General features: G+C 41.0%; 1 protein-coding gene across 1 annotated transcript in view; it reads left to right on the top strand.

Moving 5' to 3' along the window:
- Positions 1–244: 244 nt before the first annotated feature.
- Positions 245–22,104, top strand: part of MCC (MCC regulator of WNT signaling pathway) — a 521,764-nt gene continuing 499,904 nt past the window's right edge. Inside the window, exon 1 of the mRNA XM_066382027.1 lies at positions 245–497. Within this exon, the coding sequence (XP_066238124.1) occupies positions 361–497 (137 nt within the window). The 5' untranslated portion in view covers positions 245–360. The remainder of the gene's footprint in view (positions 498–22,104) is intronic.

The raw sequence follows: 22,104 nt of genomic DNA, 5'->3' as shown, positions 1-22,104 counted from the left end.
CTGCCCGAAGCGTCCCCAAGTGTGAGGGGCCCGCGACGTGGACGGATGAACGGAGCTGACACCTTTCCCGGGCGCCTCCTGTGGATTTTGCCTCTTCTCGCATCCTCGTTGCCACCCTTGGCTCCCTGAACACCTTCCTCTCCTCCCTCTCTCCGAAGGTGCCTACTCAGGCGATGGCCGGGCGCCGATCTTCCCAGTCCCGGCAAAACCCGGAGAGGTGGAATCCCTCGCCAGGAGCGCCCCGGCGGCCACTGGGCATGCTCCGTTGTCAGGCAGGTTCGCAGCTGCGAGCAGCTTCGGAGCCTCGCGGATTCCTCCTGCGGCCGCGCGTCCTCCTCCTCCCGCGCAGGGAGCGGGCGCATGATGGCGGCCGCGGCGGGGAGCGCCAGCGGCGGCGCCGGCAGCAGCAGCAGCGACACGTCTAGCACCGGCGAGGAGGAGCGGATGCGGCGCCTCTTCCAGACGTGCGACGGCGACGGGGACGGATACATTAGCAGGTACTCGGGGAGGTGCGCGAACGCGGCAGGGGCGAGACCAGCCTCTCCGCGCTGCCCTTGACCCCTCGTCTGCCCTTTCGCCCCAACTTCCAGCAAGTTGCTCAGAAGCTCACGGGGAAAGTTGGCTGCGACCCAGAGAGCGCGTCGCAGGCTCGGTCACAGAGGCCGAGGGGCTGTTCTACTCGCCTTCTGGGGTTGCCAGTTGGTCCAACTTTTCCCAGCGTTGTCTTTGTCTGGGCGTTAGGAGACATCTCCGTAGGATGCGAGTCCTGCCTGGGTTTCTGAGCGCTCCTGCCCGGGTTTCTGCACGCTCCTGCCCGGGTTTCTGAGCGCTCCTGCCCGGGTTTCTGAGCGCTCCTGCCCGGGTTTCTAAGCGCTCCTGCCCGGGTTTCTGCGCGCTCCTGCCCGGGTTTCTGAGCGCTCCTGCCCGTGGGGAAGCGGGTCTGGCCGCTGGTCCCGGGTAGGTGGGGCTGCTCTGCAGCCTCGGGCTCGTAGGTGTCAAGATGCAGTGGCACCAGGCAGCGAACTGTCCGGCTTCTAGGTGTACGGCCCCGGGGCGGACTGGGATGGGGATGCACTCTCAGTGACAGAGTTGGACATGAAACAAGCTGTGAAGAACTTGCATATACCAGAGTCTCAGCATTCCAAACTTCCGAACCCAAAGAATGGGTGTAGTTTGCCACCAGTACCCATTTAAACCTATTTCCTGAGCGGTAGGAGCGCTCAGGCGCAAACTGGGTAGTTATGAGTCTGGAATACAGACCTTCCTCCCTACCCGCCGCCGCGCGCTAACCTGGTGAGCCTCGGGGGCTGGGGGTCCGGAGGCGGGGGTCTCGTGGCTCCTCCGCACCACCTCTCGTAACCCCTGCGGTGTTTGCTTCCAGATCCCCTACAGGGGCGGTGTTGTGGCTCAAGTCGCAGGGCTTGGCAAAATAATTACTTCTATCCAGATTTCAATCACTTATCAGACACTGATGGTGAAGAAGGCAATGGTAATGTTTCATACTATACTTCTGTGAAGGGCTGAAACAGGGCGCTGAACACCTTACTCCCCGAAATTTGAATTGCCTTGGAGGAAGTAGACAGCCAGTTGTATATTATACACGAGTATTACATTTTTTGTCTATTACACCTGTGTCTTGAGGCTTCAGATCTTTAAAAATTCCAGGCTGCTTCCTGCTGATTGTCATTCCCTACTTAAAGAAAAGAGTGGGAAATTATACCCCCCAAAATACACATTTTTAAAAAAGATCACTGAAACAGGTACTTTGACATGTAAGATTTTAACAATTAGAAAAGCAATTACTTACTTTGAACTTTTGACTGAATTATACTGATTCTTAGCTAAATTTTATTACTTTTCTAAAGCTTCATTGGGAAACATTAGAAGTATATCAGAAATGGAGTAATTCTGTACTGAGATGAAAATATATATGTAACCAGTGGTGGAATTCAAATAATTTAACAATGGGTTCTCTGCCCTAACGACCATTTTAAATATAAAAAAAAACGAGACCCTGGCCGGTTGGCTCAGTGGTAGAGCGTCGGCCTGGAGTGCAAGGGGTCCTGGGTTCGATTCCCGGCCAGGGCACACAGGAGAAACGCCTCCACCCCTCCCCCTCTCCTTCCTCTTTGTCTTTCTCTTCCCCTCCCGCAGCGAGGCTCCATTGGAGCAAAGCAAAGATGGCCCGGGCGCTGGGGATAGCTCCGTGGCCTCTGCCCCAGGCGCTAGAGTGGCTCTGGTCGCAACAGAGCGACGCCCCGGAGGGGCAGAGCATCGCCCCCTGGTGGGCAGAGCGTCGCCCCCTGGTGGGCGTGCCGGGTGGATCCCCGTCGGGCGCATGCTGGAGTCTGTCTGTCTCTCCCCGTTTCAACCTGGAATGCTAAGGTCTCGGGTTTGAATCCTCTGGCTTGCCTGGTCAAGACACATATACACATATAAGAGTTGGCCCTGGCCGGTTGGCTCAGCGGTAGAGCGTCGACCTGGTGTCGGCCTGGCATGTGGGGTACCCGGGTTCGATTCCCAGCCAGGGCACATAGGAGAAGGGCCCATTTGCTTCTCCACTCCCCCCCCCTCCTTCCTCTCTGTCTCTCTCTTCCCCTCCTGCAGCCAAGGCTCCATTGGAGCAAAGATGGCCCGGGCGCTGGGGATGGCTCCTTGGCCTCTGCCCCAGGCACTAGAGTAGCTCTGGTCGCGGCAGAGCGACGCCGCATCGCCCCCTGGTGAGCAGAGCATCGCCCCTGGTGGGCGTGCTGGGTGGATCCCCGTCCCGCGTATGCGGGAGTCTGTCTGTCTCTCCCCGTTTCCAGCTTCAGAAAAATACAAAGAAAAAAAAAAGAGTTGATGCTTCCTGCTGTTCCCCTCCCCCTTTCTCTCTCTTTCTCTCTGTCTCTTCTCTCTAAAATGAATTTTAAAAAGGAACAATAAAAGAGGTACACAAAACTAGATTATAAGAGTTTTAAAATATTAATGAAAATAATACCTGAAAAAAAATAAAACTGTCATTTAAGATATTTTAATATTGCTTCTTGATTGGCATCCTCACTGGCAATTTTTTTCACCTTTGGATGGAATGAACATTAGTACGGGTGCTTAGAATATGCTGTTGTGCAGATGAACATTTAAAAAGTAAGGAATATAAATATGTGATTTCCACATTGGGCAGCTGCCCAGGCACCCACCTTAGAGAGAACCCTGATTACAACTGCCATTTTAACAACTGGTTTGCCAAACTCAACAAAAAATTAGGTATCGGTTCTGCTGAGCTAGTGAGAACCAGCTGGATCCCACCATTGTATGTAACTCTAGTTGACACCATGTAGATTTTTATTTGTAAGTCTGTCCCTGCTTTGGTTCTGGGTTTCAAAAACATTGATCATATAGTTTAGTGGTGATGTTCCTACTTGAAAGACCATTATCTCATATTTAGTAATGAAAATAATCTACGGTCTTCACATTAGGATGCAAAAAGAATGTAATCCACACGGGCAAGAGTGCATATAGAAAACCAGTAAAATTCTCTTCTTTCCTTTCTCTAATTGGGCCTATTAATATGTTGCTTTATCTGATCTAGAGTTTCCGTACAAATGCTTATATTATTTTGAATAGTGGCTGCGTCTACCCTGAAGGATAATGAATTCTGTGAGCATAATTTGAGGACTTTATGTTAGAGGGTAAGGCATTGTGTCTAAGGTGGTGATGGGACCTGGTCAGCAAACTGTGGCTCACGAGCCACATGCGGCTCTTTGGCCCCTTGAGTGTGGCTCTTCCACAAAATACCACATGCCGGCGCTACCTCGATAAGGAATGTACCTATCTATATAGTTTAAGTTTAAAAAATTTGGCTCTCAAAAGAAATTTCAATTGTTGTACTGTTGATATTTGGCTCTGTTGACTAATGAGTTTGCCGACCACTGGAGGGGATTTGGAGTAGAAACCTTTGGAAGCAAAAGTGATGAAAAACTATCATTTCTTGAACCACATCATTTTAATACATCTGCCTCAAAGTTGGAAGGTTTATGCCATAATGAACCTTAATCTTTGGCTATGGCAGAGTTGCCCTGGAAGTTGTGCTGTGACAGAATTCCATATAGGAGGATTTCAAGGGTGCAATCTTATTGAAAGGGAGCACCAAAGAATTTCTCTAGAAGTATGTTTACACAGCAAGCACAGTTTTACCTGAAGGTATGTTTATTTAGTATGGCTCAGGGAATGGGGTAAATAAAGATAAGCGGCATTAAACAGCTCCTTCTGCAAAGCTGCTTCTTTGTGCTACCCCTGTTTAATGACCTTTACTGACCACTCTAGAGTGCGTAATAAAGTGTGGAATGCTATGAATTTTCTCTTTTATTAAACGTGAGAGTTGTACTTTCTACATTAAAACCTTAAAAACCTCAAGTTCTTCAAAAGATATTAATCTTTATGCTCATGGACATAGCTATATCCATTAGGATTTCAGTTGGTTATATATAATAGAAACCTAACTACAGTCCAAAAAGGGTTGACTTTCTCACCTAGAAATCTAGAGGTGTTCCATCTAGGCTGGGACAGCCATTCACCATGGTGTCAATGCCCAGCTTCCTTCTGTCTTAATGCGTCACCCTTCACATAAAGCAGGGGTCCCCAAACTTTTTACACAGGGGGCCAGTTCACTGTCCCTCAGACCGTTGGAAGGCTGGACTATAAAAAAAACTATGAACAAATCCCTATGCACACTGCACATATCTTATTTTAAAGTAAAAAAACAAAATGGGAACTAATACAATATTTAAACTAAAGAACAAGTAAATTTAAATCAACAAACTGACCAGTATTTCAATGGGAACTATGGGTCTGCTTTTGGCTAATGAGATGGTCAATGTCTGGTTCCATATCTGTCACTGCTAGCAGTAACAAGTGATATGACATGCTTCCGGAGCCGTGAAGTGTGCGTCCTTAGTCACCGGAAATAGTACTATACTGAGCTACGCCGCGCTTTGCGTGTGACCACCAATGAAAGAGGTGCCCCTTCCGGAAGTGCGGTGAGGGCTGGATAAATGGCCTCAGGGGGCCGCATGTGGCCTGCAGGCCGTAGTTTGGGGACCCCTGACATAAAGCTTTCATCCTCATGGTTATCTCATAGTCATCAAATGACAGCTTTGTTTCCACGCTCATCTCCAAGTTCTAGGGAGGAAGGTGTAAAAGGAAGCTGAAATGAGTGTTGCCTATATTATTAAAATAGAGCTTTCCCAAAGCCCTTCACTGACATTTTATTGGTCAAATTGCATCACTTTTCCTCATTGCAACAGAGTTCAAGGAAGCATGTAATTCAGTTGGTTACACTGCCTCCAAGCAAAATTGGAATTCTGTTATTAAGAGCAGGGAATGGGTATTGGGTAAGCAAGTAACAACCAAAACACCACCTTGGCTCTAGTCCTTTGCCTAGTTCTCATTCTCAAGCAGGAATGGGCTAGAAATCTTATGGTTAGAGAAAGGATAAGGAAAGGAAAATGACAAGGGCACCATCTCAGGAAGAGGCAAGTAAAAGGTAGGGATTTGAATCTTCAGTATTCTCTTGGCCCAACCTTCCACCATTACGTTGATAAAGAAAAGGCATTGCTGACTGGAACTTTCTGGAATACCTGCTTCCACCAAGGAACTCCCAGCCTGCCAGAGGGACCTAAAATTATCCTCGTAGATATTTAAGTTGGAGCAGACAACTACCATCAGGTGGAGCCAAACTGCACCTTTGACTGGGCAGGGTGTGGGCTGCAAGTGGGACCACAGCAGGCTTTTCTGTGTATTTCATTAGCTGTACAGGGACTTAACTTCACATTTTATGGTATTAATTTTTTGGAACTGATTTATGTTATAGAAGATGGTGGGGGGTTACTCTGTTTGCTAAAATTGATTTCCCTCTGTCATTTTAAAGCTTCTTGTTTTTTCCTTTCAGCTTAAGAAACTATTTTTTTTTTTTTTTTTTTTAATTTTTCTGAAGCTGGAAACAGGGAGAGACAGTCAGACAGACTCCCGCATGCGCCCGACCGGGATCCACCCAGCACGCCCACCAGGGGGCGACGCTCTGCCCACCAGGGGGCGATGCTCTGCCCATCCTGGGCGTCGCCATGTTGCGACCAGAGCCACTCTAGCGCCTGAGGCAGAGGCCACAGAGCCATCCCCAGCGCCCGGGCCATCTTTGCTCCAATGGAGCCTTGGCAAGGCTGCGGGAGGGGAAGAGAGAGACAGAGAGGAAGGAGGGGGGGGGGTGGAGAAGCAAATGGGCGCTTCTCCTGTGTGCCCTGGCCGGGAATCGAACCCGGGTCCTCCGCACGCTAGGCCAATGCTCTACCACTGAGCCAACCGGCCAGGGCTTAAGAAACTATCTTAAGCATTCTGGTAAATATCTAAAACTAACACTTATGTTTATATCCAGTTTCCAAGCCTCAGCTCAGTTGTTGGTGCCTTAGAGAGAGCTTGCCCGACCACTATATCAAAGTGGGTTCACTCTACCGCACCATTATTCTCCATCATAGTACCAATGGCTTTCTTCCAAAACACTTTTTACAATTTATAGTTGCAATTCTATTTGCTACTTTGTTTGCCTGTTTATTCTCCCACTACCTGTAGCCTTCATGAGGGCAGGAATCATGTTTGTTTTGTTAAAACAGACATTCAGGATAGCGCCATATTTGTCCTATAGCAATAAATCAGTAAATTCTGATTAATAAATTATCAAAATAAAGAATAGTATATTCATGTATACTGAAAAATCTTTTAAGAATTTTCATTTCTGCCCTTGCCAGATAACTGGGTTGGTTAGAACATTGTCCAGCTATGCAGAGGTTGTTGGTTTCATCTCTGGTCAGTACACATACAGAAACAGATTGATGTTTCTCTCTTTCTCCCCCTTCATCTCTCTCTAAAATCAATATATTAAAATACGTATATCATATTTAAAAAGCCTGACTAAGCAGTGGCGCAGTAGATAGAGCATTAACCTGGGATGCAGAGGACCCAGGTTCAAAATCTCAAGGTTGCTGGCTTGAGTGGAAGCTCACCAGCTTGAGTGCAGGGTCTCTGGCTTGAGCGTGGGATCATAGACATGACCCCATGGTCACTGGCTTGAAGCCCATGGTCGCTGGCTTGAGTCCAAGGTCACTGGCTTGAGCAAGGGGTAAAGTGGCTAGGCTGAAGCCCGCCCGCCACCCCCCCTTCATACGTCAAGGCACGTATAAGAAAGCAATCAAACAATTAAGGTGCTGCAACGAAAAATTAATGCTTCTTATCTCTCTCCCTTCCTGTTTGTCTGTCCCCATCTGTCTCTCTGTCTCTCTTGCTAAATATACATACATATATATATATAAATCTTCATTTCCAAGCATAGTTCATTTTATTAAAAGAATATTCTTTAAAAATAACATCTATCTGGTCATATAAAAGATATTCTTGTTGAAAATTTGAATAATATAGAAACATACAAAAACAAAATCAAAATCGTAATCATCCATTATCCTATAACCAAGGAATATCATTTTTATTTTCCTTGGTGACATATCTGCATGATAACATTTCTCTAGTACATTAAAAGTGATTGGACAAAAGAAAAGACATCCCATGTTTATGAATAGGAACATTTAATATTGTTTTGATGGCAATACTCTCACAAATTGATCTACAGATTACAACTTTTCTCAGAATCCTAGCTGCCACTTTTTGCTGAAATTGACAATCTGATCCTAAAGTTCATGTGGAAATTGAGGGAATCCAAAATAATTAAAACAATTTTGGAAATTCATGAAGAACAAGTTGGAGGATTAATACTTCTCTATTTCAAAAATTACTACAAAGCAACAGTCATTAAGACAGTGTAGCACTGGCAAAAAGATAGACATGTGGATCAGTGAAATAGAACTGGCAGTCCAGAAACAAACCCATGTGTGTATGGTGGACTGGTTTTCAACAGGAGTGCCGAGACAAGAGTGCCAAAATCAAGGGTGAAATGGGAAAGAATAGACATTTCAACAAACAGAACTAGGACAACTGGTTGGCCACATAAAAAAGAATTATGTTGAAAAAAAAAAAAGAATTATGTTGGACACTTTCCTGACATACAAACGTGTGTGTGTGTGTGTGTGTGTGTGTGTATTCCTCACATTCAGTGGTGGGATTCAGCTGGTGCTCACCAGTTCGGCAGAACCAATACCTAATTTTTTGTTGACTTTGGTGAACCAGTTGTTAAAATGGCACTTGTAATCAGGGTTCTCTCTAAGGTGGGTGCCTGGGCAGCCGCCCAACATGGAAATCACAAATTTACATTCCTTACTCTTTTAAAATGTTTATCAGTGCAACAGTGATAGTAATGTTTATTCCGTTCATAGGTGAAAAATATTATAAATGAGGACACCAATCAAGAAGCAATATTGAAATATCTTAAATAACAGTTTTATTGTTTTTTTCAGGTATTATTTAATATTTCTTCATTAATATTTTAAAACTCATAACATAATCTAGTTTTGTGTACCTCATTTATTGTTCTTATTTAAATGTTTAACACATGAAATAATAAACTACCTTTTGGTATATCAGTTTTTTAAACTTAAAATGGTCATTAGGGCAAAGAACCAGTTAAGTTATTTGAATCCCACCCCTGCTCACATTCCTCAGAAACAAAAATTAACAAAAACGGATCAAACACTGAAATGTAAAAGCTAAAAATATTGAACTCTTAGAAGAAAACACAGGACAAAATCTTCACAAACTTGGATTTGGCAGTGGATTACTATATATGACACCAAAACAGAGTCTATAAAAGAAAAAAATCAGTTAAATTTTGCATCCTCAAAATTTTTTAAATTTGTACTTAAAAAGACATTCTCAAAACAGTGAAAGACAATGCAAAGAATAGGAGAAAATATTTGCAAATCATATATTTGATAAGGGTCTTATATCTAAATCATATTTAAAAAAACTCTTGCAAGTCAATAATTAAAAGATAAGTAATCCAATTTATTTTCTTTTGATATAACACTAGTGTAGCTTAATTACCATGTAACACAATTGTAACTTTATTTTGCTTTCTTGTTGCCTCTTTAGAAAGGTTCTCGGCAGGGGATTTACTCATGTAGGCTTGAAACTTGCCCAATTAAAAAATAATCTAGCCTGACCAGGCGGTGGCGCAGTGGATAGAGCGTCGGACTGGGATGCGGAAGACCCAGGTTCGAGACCCCGAGGTCGCCAGCTTGAGCGAGGGCTCATCTGGTTGAGCCCAACGTCGCTGGCTCAAACAAGGGGTTACTTGGTCTGCTGAAGGCCTGTGGTCAAGGCACATAAAAAAATATATATCTTATGTCATTCAAAGCGATGATTCTCATTTGGTAGCTGCATGAGCTCTGATGCTGTGCTGGAGGTAAAACCCACCCAGCCTCCTCTCCTCCTCTTTCCTGCTCCATCCCTACTCCCACACTGATTAGCTACTCCTTCTGGTCTCTGGGCTCAGTGGCAGAAAGGAAATTAATACCTAGAGTCCTCACCTGACAGAAACTTGCAGAATGTTTTGCCCTTTCTGATACCTGTGTCTGACAAGTACTAGCTCTTCTCTCATAGCATTTTCACAGGGGTTAAGCGGTGCCCTCCCACCCACCCCCCACCCCCAGTTTCTTCTGCTTCAACTTGGTAAGTAACCCAATTTAAAAATGGACAAAGAGTCTGAATAGACTTCTCTACAAAGAAGATAACGCAGTTGGCCAATAGGCACAGGAAAAGAGTTTAATGTAAATATTAGCTATTAGGAAAATGCAAATCAAAACTACAATGAGTCCCCACTAGTAGGATGGCTGTAATCAAAAAGTCAGATAATAACAAGCGTTGGCAAGGATGTGGAGAAATCAGAACCTTCATACATTCCTGGCAGAAATATGAAAGGGTGCAGCTACTTTAGAAACCACTCTAGCAGTTTCTCATAAACTTAAACATAGAATTACCATATGATGCAGCAATTCTATTTCTAGCTATATGTGCAATAGAACTAAAAGCATATGTCCTCACACAAACTGTGCACAAATTTCATAGCAACATTATTCATAGTTGCCATGACCTGTACGGGGGAACTGAAGACCTGAGTGGGGGTGATGGAGGATTAAAGAAAACACAAAGACATAGATAAGAGTTTGGGCCAGGTGGGACATTGTGCTCTGATGGAGACACAATGACCCAGAGCCTGGAAAACCGTTTATTTTATATGCTTAAACAAGAGTGTATTGTGCTGGGGGGTGGAGGTGATTACTATGTAACGCTCTACCCTACAAGCATATCAGGACATCCTGAGCCTGTGGTGGCTGTGTGTGCTTGCTGCCCTGCTTTTGGTGTCAATAGCACAAAGAGCCATCAAGTTGTTTTAGTGACCTTGTCCTGCCAGGTCACTCGAAGCCATGCAGGGCCCTTCCTCTGCTCTCAGCTGCACACATTCAGATGCAGTGGCTTTCTACACATAGTAATCAAAGATGTAAACAACTGAAATGTCTATCAACCGAAGAATGAATAAACAAGATATGATATATTTATATAATGGAATATTGAGCAGTCATAAAAATAAATGAAGTACTTTAAAAGATGCTGCCATGTGGATGAACCCTGAAAGCATTATTATGCTAAGTGAAAGGACCCAGTCACAAAATAGCACATATTATATAATTTCATATTTATGAAGTGTCCAGAATATACAAATTTATGGAGAGAAAAAAGTAGATTAGTGGATGCTGAGGGCTGGAGGTAATGGAGGAGAGGTGAGGTGAAGGATGATAGCTAAAGAGTAGGGGATTTCTTTTTGAGATAAGGACACTATTCCAAAATTAATTGTAGTGATAGTTGCAGAATTCTTTGAATATACTAAAAACCATTGAATTGTACATCTTACGTGGGTGAATTTTATGGTGTATGGATTATACCTCAGTAAATCTGTCACACAAAAAATTGGAAGATGTGACTTGTAATTATATTCCATTATTTGTTTAATTAATTTATTTAAATATTCCCCTATTTTTGGACATTTAGGTTGTTTCCAATTATTTGCTTTGGAATTTTATTTTATTTTATTTATTTATTTTTTTCATTTTTCCGAAGCTGGAAACGGGGAGGCAGTCAGACAGACTCCCGCATGCGCCCGACCGGGATCCACCCGGCATGCCCACCAGGGGGCGATGCTTTGCCCCTCTGGGGCATCACTCTGTTGCGTCCAGAGCCATTCTAGCGCCTGAGGCAGAGGCCACAGAGCCATCCCCAGCGCCCGGGCCATCTTTGCTCCAATGGAGCCTCGCTGCGGGAGGGGAAGAGAGAGACAGAGAGGAAGGAGAGGGGGAGGGGTGGAGAAGCAAATGGGCGCCTCTCCTGTGTGCCCTGGCTGGGAATCGAACCCGGGACTTTGGAATTTTATTAAACCTAAGATTGCATTGATTGGGATACATCATTATTTTATGTACAATCAAACTATAAGATACATCGCAACAATTAAATTTATTTTATTCTTATTGAAATATCCCCCTTAAACTTCTTTTTTTCACTTTTGGGCAGACATGAAAAAAAGAAAATAGCTAATCAAAGTGTTCCAAAGAATTCTAAAACTTATTTGCATTTAAAATTCAAGTCTTCTAAATTACTTTTGCATTAATGTTCTGTTTTATTCATCCTTTTGCGGATGGACATTTAATTTACATCTGGTTTGAGGCTATTATGAATTAAGGCCATGAACACTTATGAACATTTATGGACAAGTGAATTACATGAGATTTGAGAAACAGGATTCTGCATTTAGGATAAGTTAGAATGAACATTTATTGAGTGCTCACTAGGTATATATTTTATATAGCTTATTTACCACTTATGGTACCCAGGCAAGAGAGATAGTACAAAAGCAAAGGGGGAAATGTAGATAGTCCTGGCAAAGCAAGAGAAAACATAATGGTGGGAAGGGCTCTCTGTGATTCCTGTAAGAGACCGCTCAGCCTGAGCAACATGGCACCGTATTATTAAATCACAAATTCTTAAAGATCATCTAGCCAAGAGCTTCGCAAACTTGAGTCATTTACCTATCACAACTTATGACCTTTCCATATCTCTGACTGCAGCCTCTCCCTTGGACTTAAGACAGATATATGCAGTAACTGTGCACTTGCTTTGCATGTCTGAAAAATATCTTGAACTTACCGTATATAAATACAAAACAAAATTCCTGGCTCCCCTCCCCAATCCTTCCTCCTTCAGTTTTCCCATTATAATAAATCATATTCCTTTGCTAGAGGCTCAAGTCAAAAAAATTAAAGTCATCCTGTATTCTTTTTTTTCTAACTGTATTCAGTTCATCAGCAAATCCATCAATTTTGCCTTTAAATATAGTTTGTAGCTGATTGTTTTTCATCACTTTCTTTGTACCACACAGCTCTAGACCATCACCCATCTCACACTGAGATTGTTACAATAAATTCCTACTTCTGCCTTTGCCCCTTCATCCTCCATATGCACAGACTACGCATATAGCAGCTAGACAACTTATTAAAGAGTAAGTTGTATCATGTTATTTCTCCACAGCATAGTTGAAAGAGCACTGGATCTGAGTTAGGAAAGTTGGGTTCACTTTAAGCTCTGCCACTAAGTAACTATGTGACATGATACCAGTCCCTGGCTCTGTCTTAGTTTCCTTACCCATCAAATAGGGTGATGAAATGCTCATCTGTGCTTTCTTATGCTTGGAGTTTGTTGAAATTCTTAAAGCTGTATAACTTATTTCTTCAAACATCCTTTCTGTCCCTTCTCTGTTTTGGGAGGGAAATTTCAATTCACATATATTAGATTGTTTAATATTTGCCCCCCTCTTACTGAGGCTCTTACTTTTTTTCTCTCTGTGTTTCATTTTGGGTAGTTTTTGTTGTTATAGCTTCAAATATACTGACCTTTTGTTCTGCAGTGTCTAAGCTGCTATCAATCCCAGTCATATTTCAGATATTGTATTTTTTACTTCTAGAAGTTCCACCTGAATGTATAGCACATGTTTATAACAGCTGTTTTAACTTTCTTGTCTGCTAATTACATTATCATTTCCTGATTTATTTCTATTGATTAATTTTTCTCCTGGTTATGAGACATATTTCTTCTTATTTGTATTCCTAGTAATTTTTTATTGGATGCCAGACATCTTAACTTGTTGGGTGTTGGCTTTTCTTGTATTTCTTTACTCCTTCCTGGCATGCAGTTGAGTTTGGGTCTTCTGCAACCTTGACTTTAAGCTTTGTTAGAATCAGAGAAGCCTTTGGTCTAGGGCTAGTTAGCCTCTGAGGATCTCTGGAGCTTTCTCTCTGATGCATTCCTTCCTCTTGTCTGTACACTACCAGTTCTATCTGCCTTAACTTCCCTGAACTTTATTCTCTATCTCAACTCAGTGGAGCATAGGGCCCTGTTTGGACTCCTGTGTTGCAGCCTTTTACGCAGTCTTGTGGTGTCCATTATACACTGTCTAGAAATCATTGTTTCATATATTTTGTCTGGTTTTCTTGTTTTAGGTAGGAAGGTAAATTCAGTCTCTGATCCTATAATGACCCGAATCCTGATTTCTCTTTTTACTGAGAGTCCTAAAGTGAGCCTGCCTATTTGTAAGCACTCTGTTTCTTAAGTTTTTGTATAAATAATTTGATAATTACATTTACAGAAATAACTCAAGCAACTTACTGGGGGTTTTTTTTTTGTTGTTGTTTGTTTTTTTGTGTGTGACAGAGACAGAGATGGACAGACAGACAGGAAAGGAGAGAGATGAGAAGCATCAATTCTTTGTTGTTGCACTTTAGTTGTTCATTGATTGCTTTCTCATATATGCCTTGACGGGGGGGGGGGGAGCTACAGAAGACTGAGTGATCCCTTGCTCAAGCTGGTGAGCTGTGCTGAAGCCGACAACCTCGGGGTTTTAAACCTGGGTCCTCCGTGTCCCAGTCTGATGCTCTATCCATGGTGCCACCACCTGATCAGATATAACTTACTGTTTTTAAACTACTACCTACAGCCTATGTCCACATATCTTTTCTTTTAATAGCTAACATTACTGATTACTTACAATGTGCTAGGCTCTTTGCTAAGCAAGTACATTGTAGGGAATCACCTATCTGATCTTGGACCCTCTATAATTTAGATTAAGGAACTTTAGTTGAAAAACCCTGAGTGTGAATGGTGATGAGAATGTAATCTCCTGCTGCAAACACAGGGAAATAGGTTTCTGGATACAAACACCAAGAAACTGTGTGAGTGAGTGACCTTTGTGCAGACACAGAGGACGTGCATGTAAACGGGCTTTAGGATGTTAGCCTAGTGGTTTATAGATTGCCCCTCCCTTGCTTGTTAATTAACAACAACAAAAAAAGAATATACTGACTGAAACTAGCCCTTTTTCTATACCAACAAGAAGCACATTAGTCATTCTTTCCCTTGTCATCAGATTCCCTCCCCTGCAATCCTATTACCTTTGTTCTGCTTCTGATCAATAAAAGTGTTGGGAGAAGGAGACTCGGGAGGTTAGTCTCTCTTGACTGCCTCTCCCTCTTCTCTTGATAACAGTTAGTGTCTTGAGCAGTTTTTCCGTGTGACACTGGTAGTTCCCAGCGGGATGGAGGACTATATAGTACATAAGGACATAACTCAGTTAATACAATAACCCCTTTGAAAAAAGTATTAATAATTATTGTTACAAACAATATAAAGATGAGGAAAACAGGTTCAGAGATACTGTTATTTTCTCAAGATTCCACAGTTAGTAAGGCCTGAACTTCACTCAGTTCATGTTCCTGTTTCTCAAAAGGAGGTCTTGACCACTGTTTGGTGCTGCTTTCTACATGCATTTCTTTAAATTATTTTTTAACAGCTTTATTGAGATATAACTTGCGTACTATATATATAAATTTGCCAATTTAAAGTGTACTATTCAATGGTTTTTAGTATATTCACAAAGTTGTGCAACCATCATCATAATCAATTTTAGGACATTTTCATTACATTAACAAGAAATCCTGTACCCTTTAATTTTTATTTTATTTATTTATTTTTACAGAGACAGAGAGAGGGATAGATAGGGACAGACAGGAACAGAGAGAGATGAGAAGCATCAATCATTAGTTTTTCGTTGCAACACCTTAGTTGTTCATTGATTGCTTTCTCATATGTGCCTTGACCACGGGCCTTCAGCAGACCGAGTAACCCCTTGCTCAAGCCCGCAACCTTGGGTCCAAGCTGGTGAGCTTTGCTCAAACCAGTTGAGCCTGTGCTCAAGCTGGTGACCTCAGGGTCTCGAACCTGGGTCCTCCGCATCCCAGTCCGACACTCTGTCCACTGCGCCACTGCCTGGTCAGGCAATCCTGTCCGACACTCTATCCACTGCGCCACCGCCCAGTCAGGCCATCCTGTACCCTTTAGCAGTCGTCTCCTATTTCCCCTGACCTCCTCAGCCCTAGGCAACCAGTAATCTACTTTCTGTCTCTGTCTTTTGTGGACATTTCATGTAGATGGAACCATATAGTATGTGACCTTTAGTCACTAGTTTTGAGGGCATGTCCAAGAACACTTTACTTAACCCAAGGTCACAAAGATTTACTCCTACGTTTTCTTCTAAGAGTTTTAGAATTTTTGTTCTTACATTTAGATCTATGATCCACTTTGAGTTAAATTTTGGTAAATGATGTAAAGAAGGGGTCCAAGGTTATCCTTTTGCATGTGGATATTCAGGTGTATCAAAAACATTGTTGAAAAGACTACTTTTTTTCCATTTTTTGACACCTATGTCAGAAATCAATTAACTATACATGTAAGAGTATATTTCTGGACTCTCAATTCTTCTTCATTGATATATGTGCCTATTCTTATACCAGTACTACACTGTCTTGATTACTATTGCCTTGTTGTAAGTTTTGAAGTCAGGAAGTATGAATCTTCCAAATTTATTCTCCTTCTTTTAAGATGGTTTGGCTTTTCTTAGTCCCTTGAGTTCCCATACAAATTTTAGGATAAGCTTGTCAATTTCTTCAAAACTGGCAATCAAGATATTGGATAGAGATTATGTTGACTCTATAGATAAGTTTGTCCACATGTATTTTTAATAACTGTATTTTTCAGAGTATTTTTTCCCCAGCCTACATCTTTACTTTATAGTCATTTTACTTAGAGTCAGAATATTAATGAATGTCTCTAATTATAATAGCATATGTTTATAGAAGCTTTATAGTTTACAATCAGTTCTACATTATCTCATGTAATCCTTGAACAGGAATCAAAATCTCTTATTTTAAGACAAGAAGCCAAGATAAGGTAGCCACTGGGGAAAAGGATGAGTCTGTGGTCCTTACTTGAAGATTTTTTTCACTATACATATTTCCAAGCTAATACAAGAAAACATTTTTCAAGAGCCTTAATGTTTTTTACTGTTTAATTTACCCAAGGTCTATGGTGGGGATGAATTTTGATTTTATATTTGGCTTCTTAACATCAATGGGAATGGCACTTAAATTATTGGTGCAGAAGGTGAATCATTTGCATTCTAAAGGAAGTCTCAGCTGGGGAGACTCTCTATTGTTCAGTAAATTGAAAATCATTTTAAGTGTAAGTCCCACAATTGAAACCATATGGTGAGAAAGGGCATTTTCTTCGAGAACAGTAATTGTCAGTTTCTCATTGTCATTTCAAAATGTCTGTTTAAATAGGTAAATGAGTAATTACTAAATTTATGATATTGATTATTGATGACTCTAACTGATAGAAGAAAAAAAATGTTGGGTAAGCAGAAGGACTCTTTGGACTATTGTTTAAACATTTGGATGCCTGTGCCTAACAGAATGAAAATGTAAATGGAACAAATTTGTAGAATGACCAATAAACATTAATGTGTTTGTCTTATGTGACAGTTGTTAGCTGAGTTTAAGTTAAAGATTTAATCATGAAACTGTTACTTGGAAAATTCTAAATAGATGAGCTTTGTGTTAATTTTTTAAAAGACATTCACAACAATGTAGAAGATACTTAAAAACACATCTTTTTTTTTTTTTTTTTTACAGAGACAGAGTGAGAGAGTCAGAGAGAGGAATAGACAGGGACAGACAGACAGGAACGGAGAGATGAGAAGCATCAATCATTAGTTTTTCGTTGCGCATTGCAACACCTTAGTTGTTCATTGATTGCTTTCTCATATGTGCCTTGACCGCGGGCCTTCAGCAGACCGAGTAACCCCTTGCTTGAGCCAACGACCTTGGGCTCAAGCTGGTGAGCTTTTCGCTCAAACCAGATGAGCCCATGCTCAAGCTGGCGACCTCGGGGTCTTGAGCCTGGGTCTTCCGCATCCCAGTCCGACGCTTTACCCACTGCGCCACTGCCTGGTCAGGCTTAAAAACACATCTTAAACTTGATGTTGGTGTTAAGTGAGATCTATTCAACATTTTGGCAAGTGCCATCAGTTAAGACACCTATTGTCTATAATTTATAAGTTCAGCATGTACAAATTTGTGGTACAAATGAAGTAAGAACATCGATGGGATGAAGGAGGGCATTTAAAAAAAATTTAGCCACATTTCCTTTAAATGTCAGAAATTTTTACTTATATAAAAAATTCAGAACTTCTCTCTGAGAAATAATGAGCAAGAGAATATTCTACAGTAGAGGTTAATGCTTTTAGGCAAGGATTTTACTTTGATAATTTTATGTACTCTAGAGCAGTGGTCCCCAACCTCCGGGCCGCGGACTAGTACCAGTCCGTGGGCTGTTTGGTACTGGTCCGCAGAGAAAGAATAAATAACTTACATTATTTCCGTTTTATTTATATTTAAGTCTGAACGATGTTTTATTTTTAAAAAATGACCAGATTCCCTCTGTTACATCCGTCTAAGACTCACTCATGACGCTTGTCTCGGTCACGTGATACATTTATCTGTCCCACCCTAAAGGCCAGTCCGTGAAAATATTTTCTGACATTAAACCGGTCCATGGCCCAAAAAAGGTTGGGGACCACTGCTCTAGAGTCTTAACCTGGGTCTATTTCATAATAAACAGGATGAAAATCACTGTAAGAATATTATTGGGAAAGTATTTACTCTTCTAAAAATGTGTTGACACAGTTGTTCATACGGGAAATAATACAACAATAAACTGTTTCATGTACTCACAACTGTAAACCTACTTTTGCTCCACCCTGAATTTATTGTAAACAAATGGTGAGATCACTGTTGCTCATCTCCCTCCCTCTTCTTGATTTTCTAATCTCTTTATCAGAATTATTCAACTAGTGTCCTTACTTGGCAGCCTGCCCACTCCAGGCCACTCTACCTGGACACCAAAGTCCTTTTTCTCTAACACAAAAATGAGTAAGAAGCTCTTCTTAAAATCCTTCAAGAGCTGCCTGTATTTTACAGATGAGTTCAGATTCATCTGGGGCATTTAATTTAGGGCCCTTGTGCATCTGTCGCAGACTCCAACCCTCTCCAGTGTGATCGCTCCCACTTCACCCTCCAGAACGCCTTGCCTTACTGAAAATCAGTGCTTTGCAGCATGCAGCTCCTTCTGGAAGTGCCCTTCTCTCTCCCTTGTCTTCCTGGTGAGCATCTTCTCATTTCTTCTAGATTTAGTTCTCACGTAGCTCTCGCTCTCTGGGAACTTTCCTGATGCCTCTGTACCTTACGCACACTCAGAGGCCAGCACTGCTCACATTTCATATTCTTCCTGCTTCCATTTCCTTTCTCCCCACACTCAGGGAAGAGACTACTCTTCTTGCCTTTTGTCTTCATAACCTTCAGTGCCCAACTTATAGGTAATAGAAACTTACTAAATATTGGTCAGATAAATAAACATGCTCATTATGTAATGGTAATTTCAAATACTTCAGAGTTTTTAGAAAAAAGATTTATCAGGTTTGGTACAACTTAGAAGAAACTTATGGATTTATATTTGAAAATAAATATCATGTGCAGTTTACCTAATTTAAAACACCAGTGTGATGGGTGGTCAGCACCCCTGTTGCTAGTTAGTCATCTGAATTTAGGCAAGCCACACAGGCCTCTCTAATCAGACTCATCTTTTGTAAAATAATTTTAGCATTTTTCTCAGGACTGAAACACTTTGATTTTATGAACAGGATCTCAGTGGCTGCATATTCTATGGAAAAGGATGCTGTTTAAACTGTTTGGTGTATGTTTATAAACTAATGCCAAGTCTATAACATCTCTATATTATATTTTATTTATATTAGTATTTATCTATCTAGTAGCCTTCAATATTATCTAGTTAGTAGTATTTTCAAAAACATTGACCTGTTGGTTAGGTTTCTTTTCTGTCGGTTCCTAAGTAAAGGTTATGAGATGAAGTGAACTTAATAAAACTACTCTTAATTTTATATTCTATATAAAATATATTTATTTAAATATAAAATTTTATATAAAATTATGGTTTTAGAATTTCATATTTTATATTATTTTATATTCTAGTTGTTACTAAAAAGGTAACAGGCAGTTGCCCACACAGGTCTATACTAACTCTTTCAGGGCATGTAAAAGTTTAGGAAGAAAAGATTTTCAAATTAATCTACTATAGTCCATTTTTCTTAGGCTATTCCTCTTTGGTCCCTGAGTATTCATAGTAAACTAACATTATATAGTAATAATAAAATAAAAATAAGTGAATTTACCTAATCCTAACTTGTATTATAGTAATTGCTATTTATCTTCTCTACCAGATTATAAGCTTCATGAACATAACAAATTTTTGTAGGTTGCAAATACTTTTTCAAATTTTTTGCTTTCTTTTAAAATTTGTTGTGATATCTTTGGCAAAATATAAGTTTAAAATTTTTATGTAGCCAAATCTGTCATTTTTTTCCTTTTACTGTTACATATGTTAAGGTTCTATCTATTGAGGTCAGCAGAGAAATATTGAAATACTGACATTATTTTCCTTTGGCTATCTTATAAGTTCATTTTGTAATTAGATATCTAATCTTCCTGGAATTTATGTGTATATGATTTACATGATAGGAAACATCATTTCCCCTCCAAATGATTAGTTAGTTGTGCTAATCCCTTTTAATAAATCTATCCTTTCCATACTGATCTGAAAGTATGTACTTTATTATACATTAACTTTAGACATATGTATGTATATGCATCTGTTTATAGATCCTACATTTTTTATAGACCTACCACTTCTTATATTAATACTGTTGCTTTACATTAGGGTTAAATATTTCATATTAATTACCTTCCTTCATTGTCTCTCCTTAAACACAAAAACACATCTTGGCTATTTTAATTTTTTTTAAATTCATTTTTAGAGAGGAGAGAGAGAGGGAGAGAGAGAAACAGAAAGGGAGAGAGAAGAGAGAGAGACAGAGAGAGAGAAGGGGGGAGGAGCTGGAAGCATCAACTCCCATATGTGCCTTGACCAGGCAAGCCCAGGGTTTCGAACCAGCGACCTCAGCATTTCCAGGTCGATGCTTTATCCACTGCGCCACCACAGGTCAGGCGTCTTGGCTATTTTCAGTCATTTTTTTCTTCCTAAAAGAACTTCAGAAATTCCATTGACTTTTTGTTGTTGTTGTTTTACAGAGACAGAGAGAGTCATAGAGAGGGATAGATAGGGACAGACAGACAGGAACGGAGAGAGATGAGAAGCATCAATCATCAGTTTTTCGTTGCGACATCTTAGTTGTTCATTGATTGCTGTCTCATATGTGCCTTGACCGCGAGCCTTCAGCAGACCAAGTAACCCCTTGCTGGAGCCAGCGACCTTGGGTCCACACTGGTGAGCTTTGCTCAAACCAGATGAGCCCACGCTCAAACTGGTGACCTCGGGGTCTTGAACCTGGGTCCTTCCACATCCTAGTCTGACACTCTATCCACTGAGCCAGGCTCCATTGACTTTTAATTGGAATTGTGCTACATTTCTAAATTAATATAGAAAGAATTGATATCTCTGCAAACCAATTTTTTACAAGGGGATTGTATATTTCTATATTTACTCAAGGTTTGTTTTATATCACACAGTGGTTTTCCTCATATTTATGCTTTATTTCTTTGTTTTGTTTTATCTTTCCCTCCGAATTTTCTTGCTATTCTGGCTAGAGTTTTTTTTATACCTCTTTTTCTCTAGTTGAACAATTGATTGCATATATTAAGAATATTATATTTGTTCAAAGACGTTAGTTTTTCAATACATTTATGGAGTGTTTACTACATAACAGACTCTCTCCTAAGCGCTGATAATATAGCAGTGAAGACAACCAACAAAATCCTTTGCTCTCAAGAAACTTACATTCTTTGGAGGGGGTGGTGTGAGATAAATAGTTAAATGCAAAAATTAGTTAAAAATAGTTAAACCAAAGAATAATTTAAAAAATATATGGTCTGTCAGATGGTGAGACATACCAAATAAAGCAGGAAAGGGAATAGTGAGTGCAAGAGTGAGAGGCTAATTTTAATATTAAATAGGGTAGTTAGGGGGGACCTCACTGAGAAAGTAATTTTTGACCAAACACCTGAAGAGATAGGGAGCAGCCATTTATTTGTGTGGAAGAACAGGTTCCTGATTGAAGGCACAGCAAAAGCAAAAGTGGTGAGGCGAAAAGCAAGTGCATTCACAGAATAGGGAGATCAGTGCGGCTGGAGTGAGATGGGGAGAGAAGCAGAGGAGGTAGGAGGAGGCAGGAGGGGGCAGGTCATGGCCTTATAGATTATTGTAAGGACTTTACTTTTTGTCTGAGTGAGAGGTTCTGCTTGATTCTGTAGGATTGTGTATTCTTACTTCTATTTTCTTCTCATAAACTCAATTCTAGCATCTGTCCCTCTGATCAACCCGTACTATCCCTCCACTGAAACATTGCTAAGGTCACTAGTGACCTTTTTTTCAGTTAATAAAATGTGTATTTTCAGTCCTTGCCTGTTTTGCCTCTCAGCAATCGCTTGTGCTGACCACCGCCCGCCTCTGGCGCCTCCTCTTTTTCTGGCTCCATAAACACACGGTCTTATTTTCTCCCACCTGGCTGGCTCCTCCTTTCCTGTCGTACTTGCAGGCTCATCTCCTCTGGGTGTCAGAATTTCTCATGGCATTAGCTTTTTCCCATTCCTCTTTTAA

This window comes from Saccopteryx leptura, chromosome 4 (genome assembly GCF_036850995.1).
Source record: "Saccopteryx leptura isolate mSacLep1 chromosome 4, mSacLep1_pri_phased_curated, whole genome shotgun sequence".
In the NCBI taxonomy this organism is placed as follows: domain Eukaryota; kingdom Metazoa; phylum Chordata; class Mammalia; order Chiroptera; family Emballonuridae; genus Saccopteryx; species Saccopteryx leptura.
Note: the sequence above shows the minus strand (reverse complement) of the source record. Positions and strands in the feature narration are given on the sequence as shown.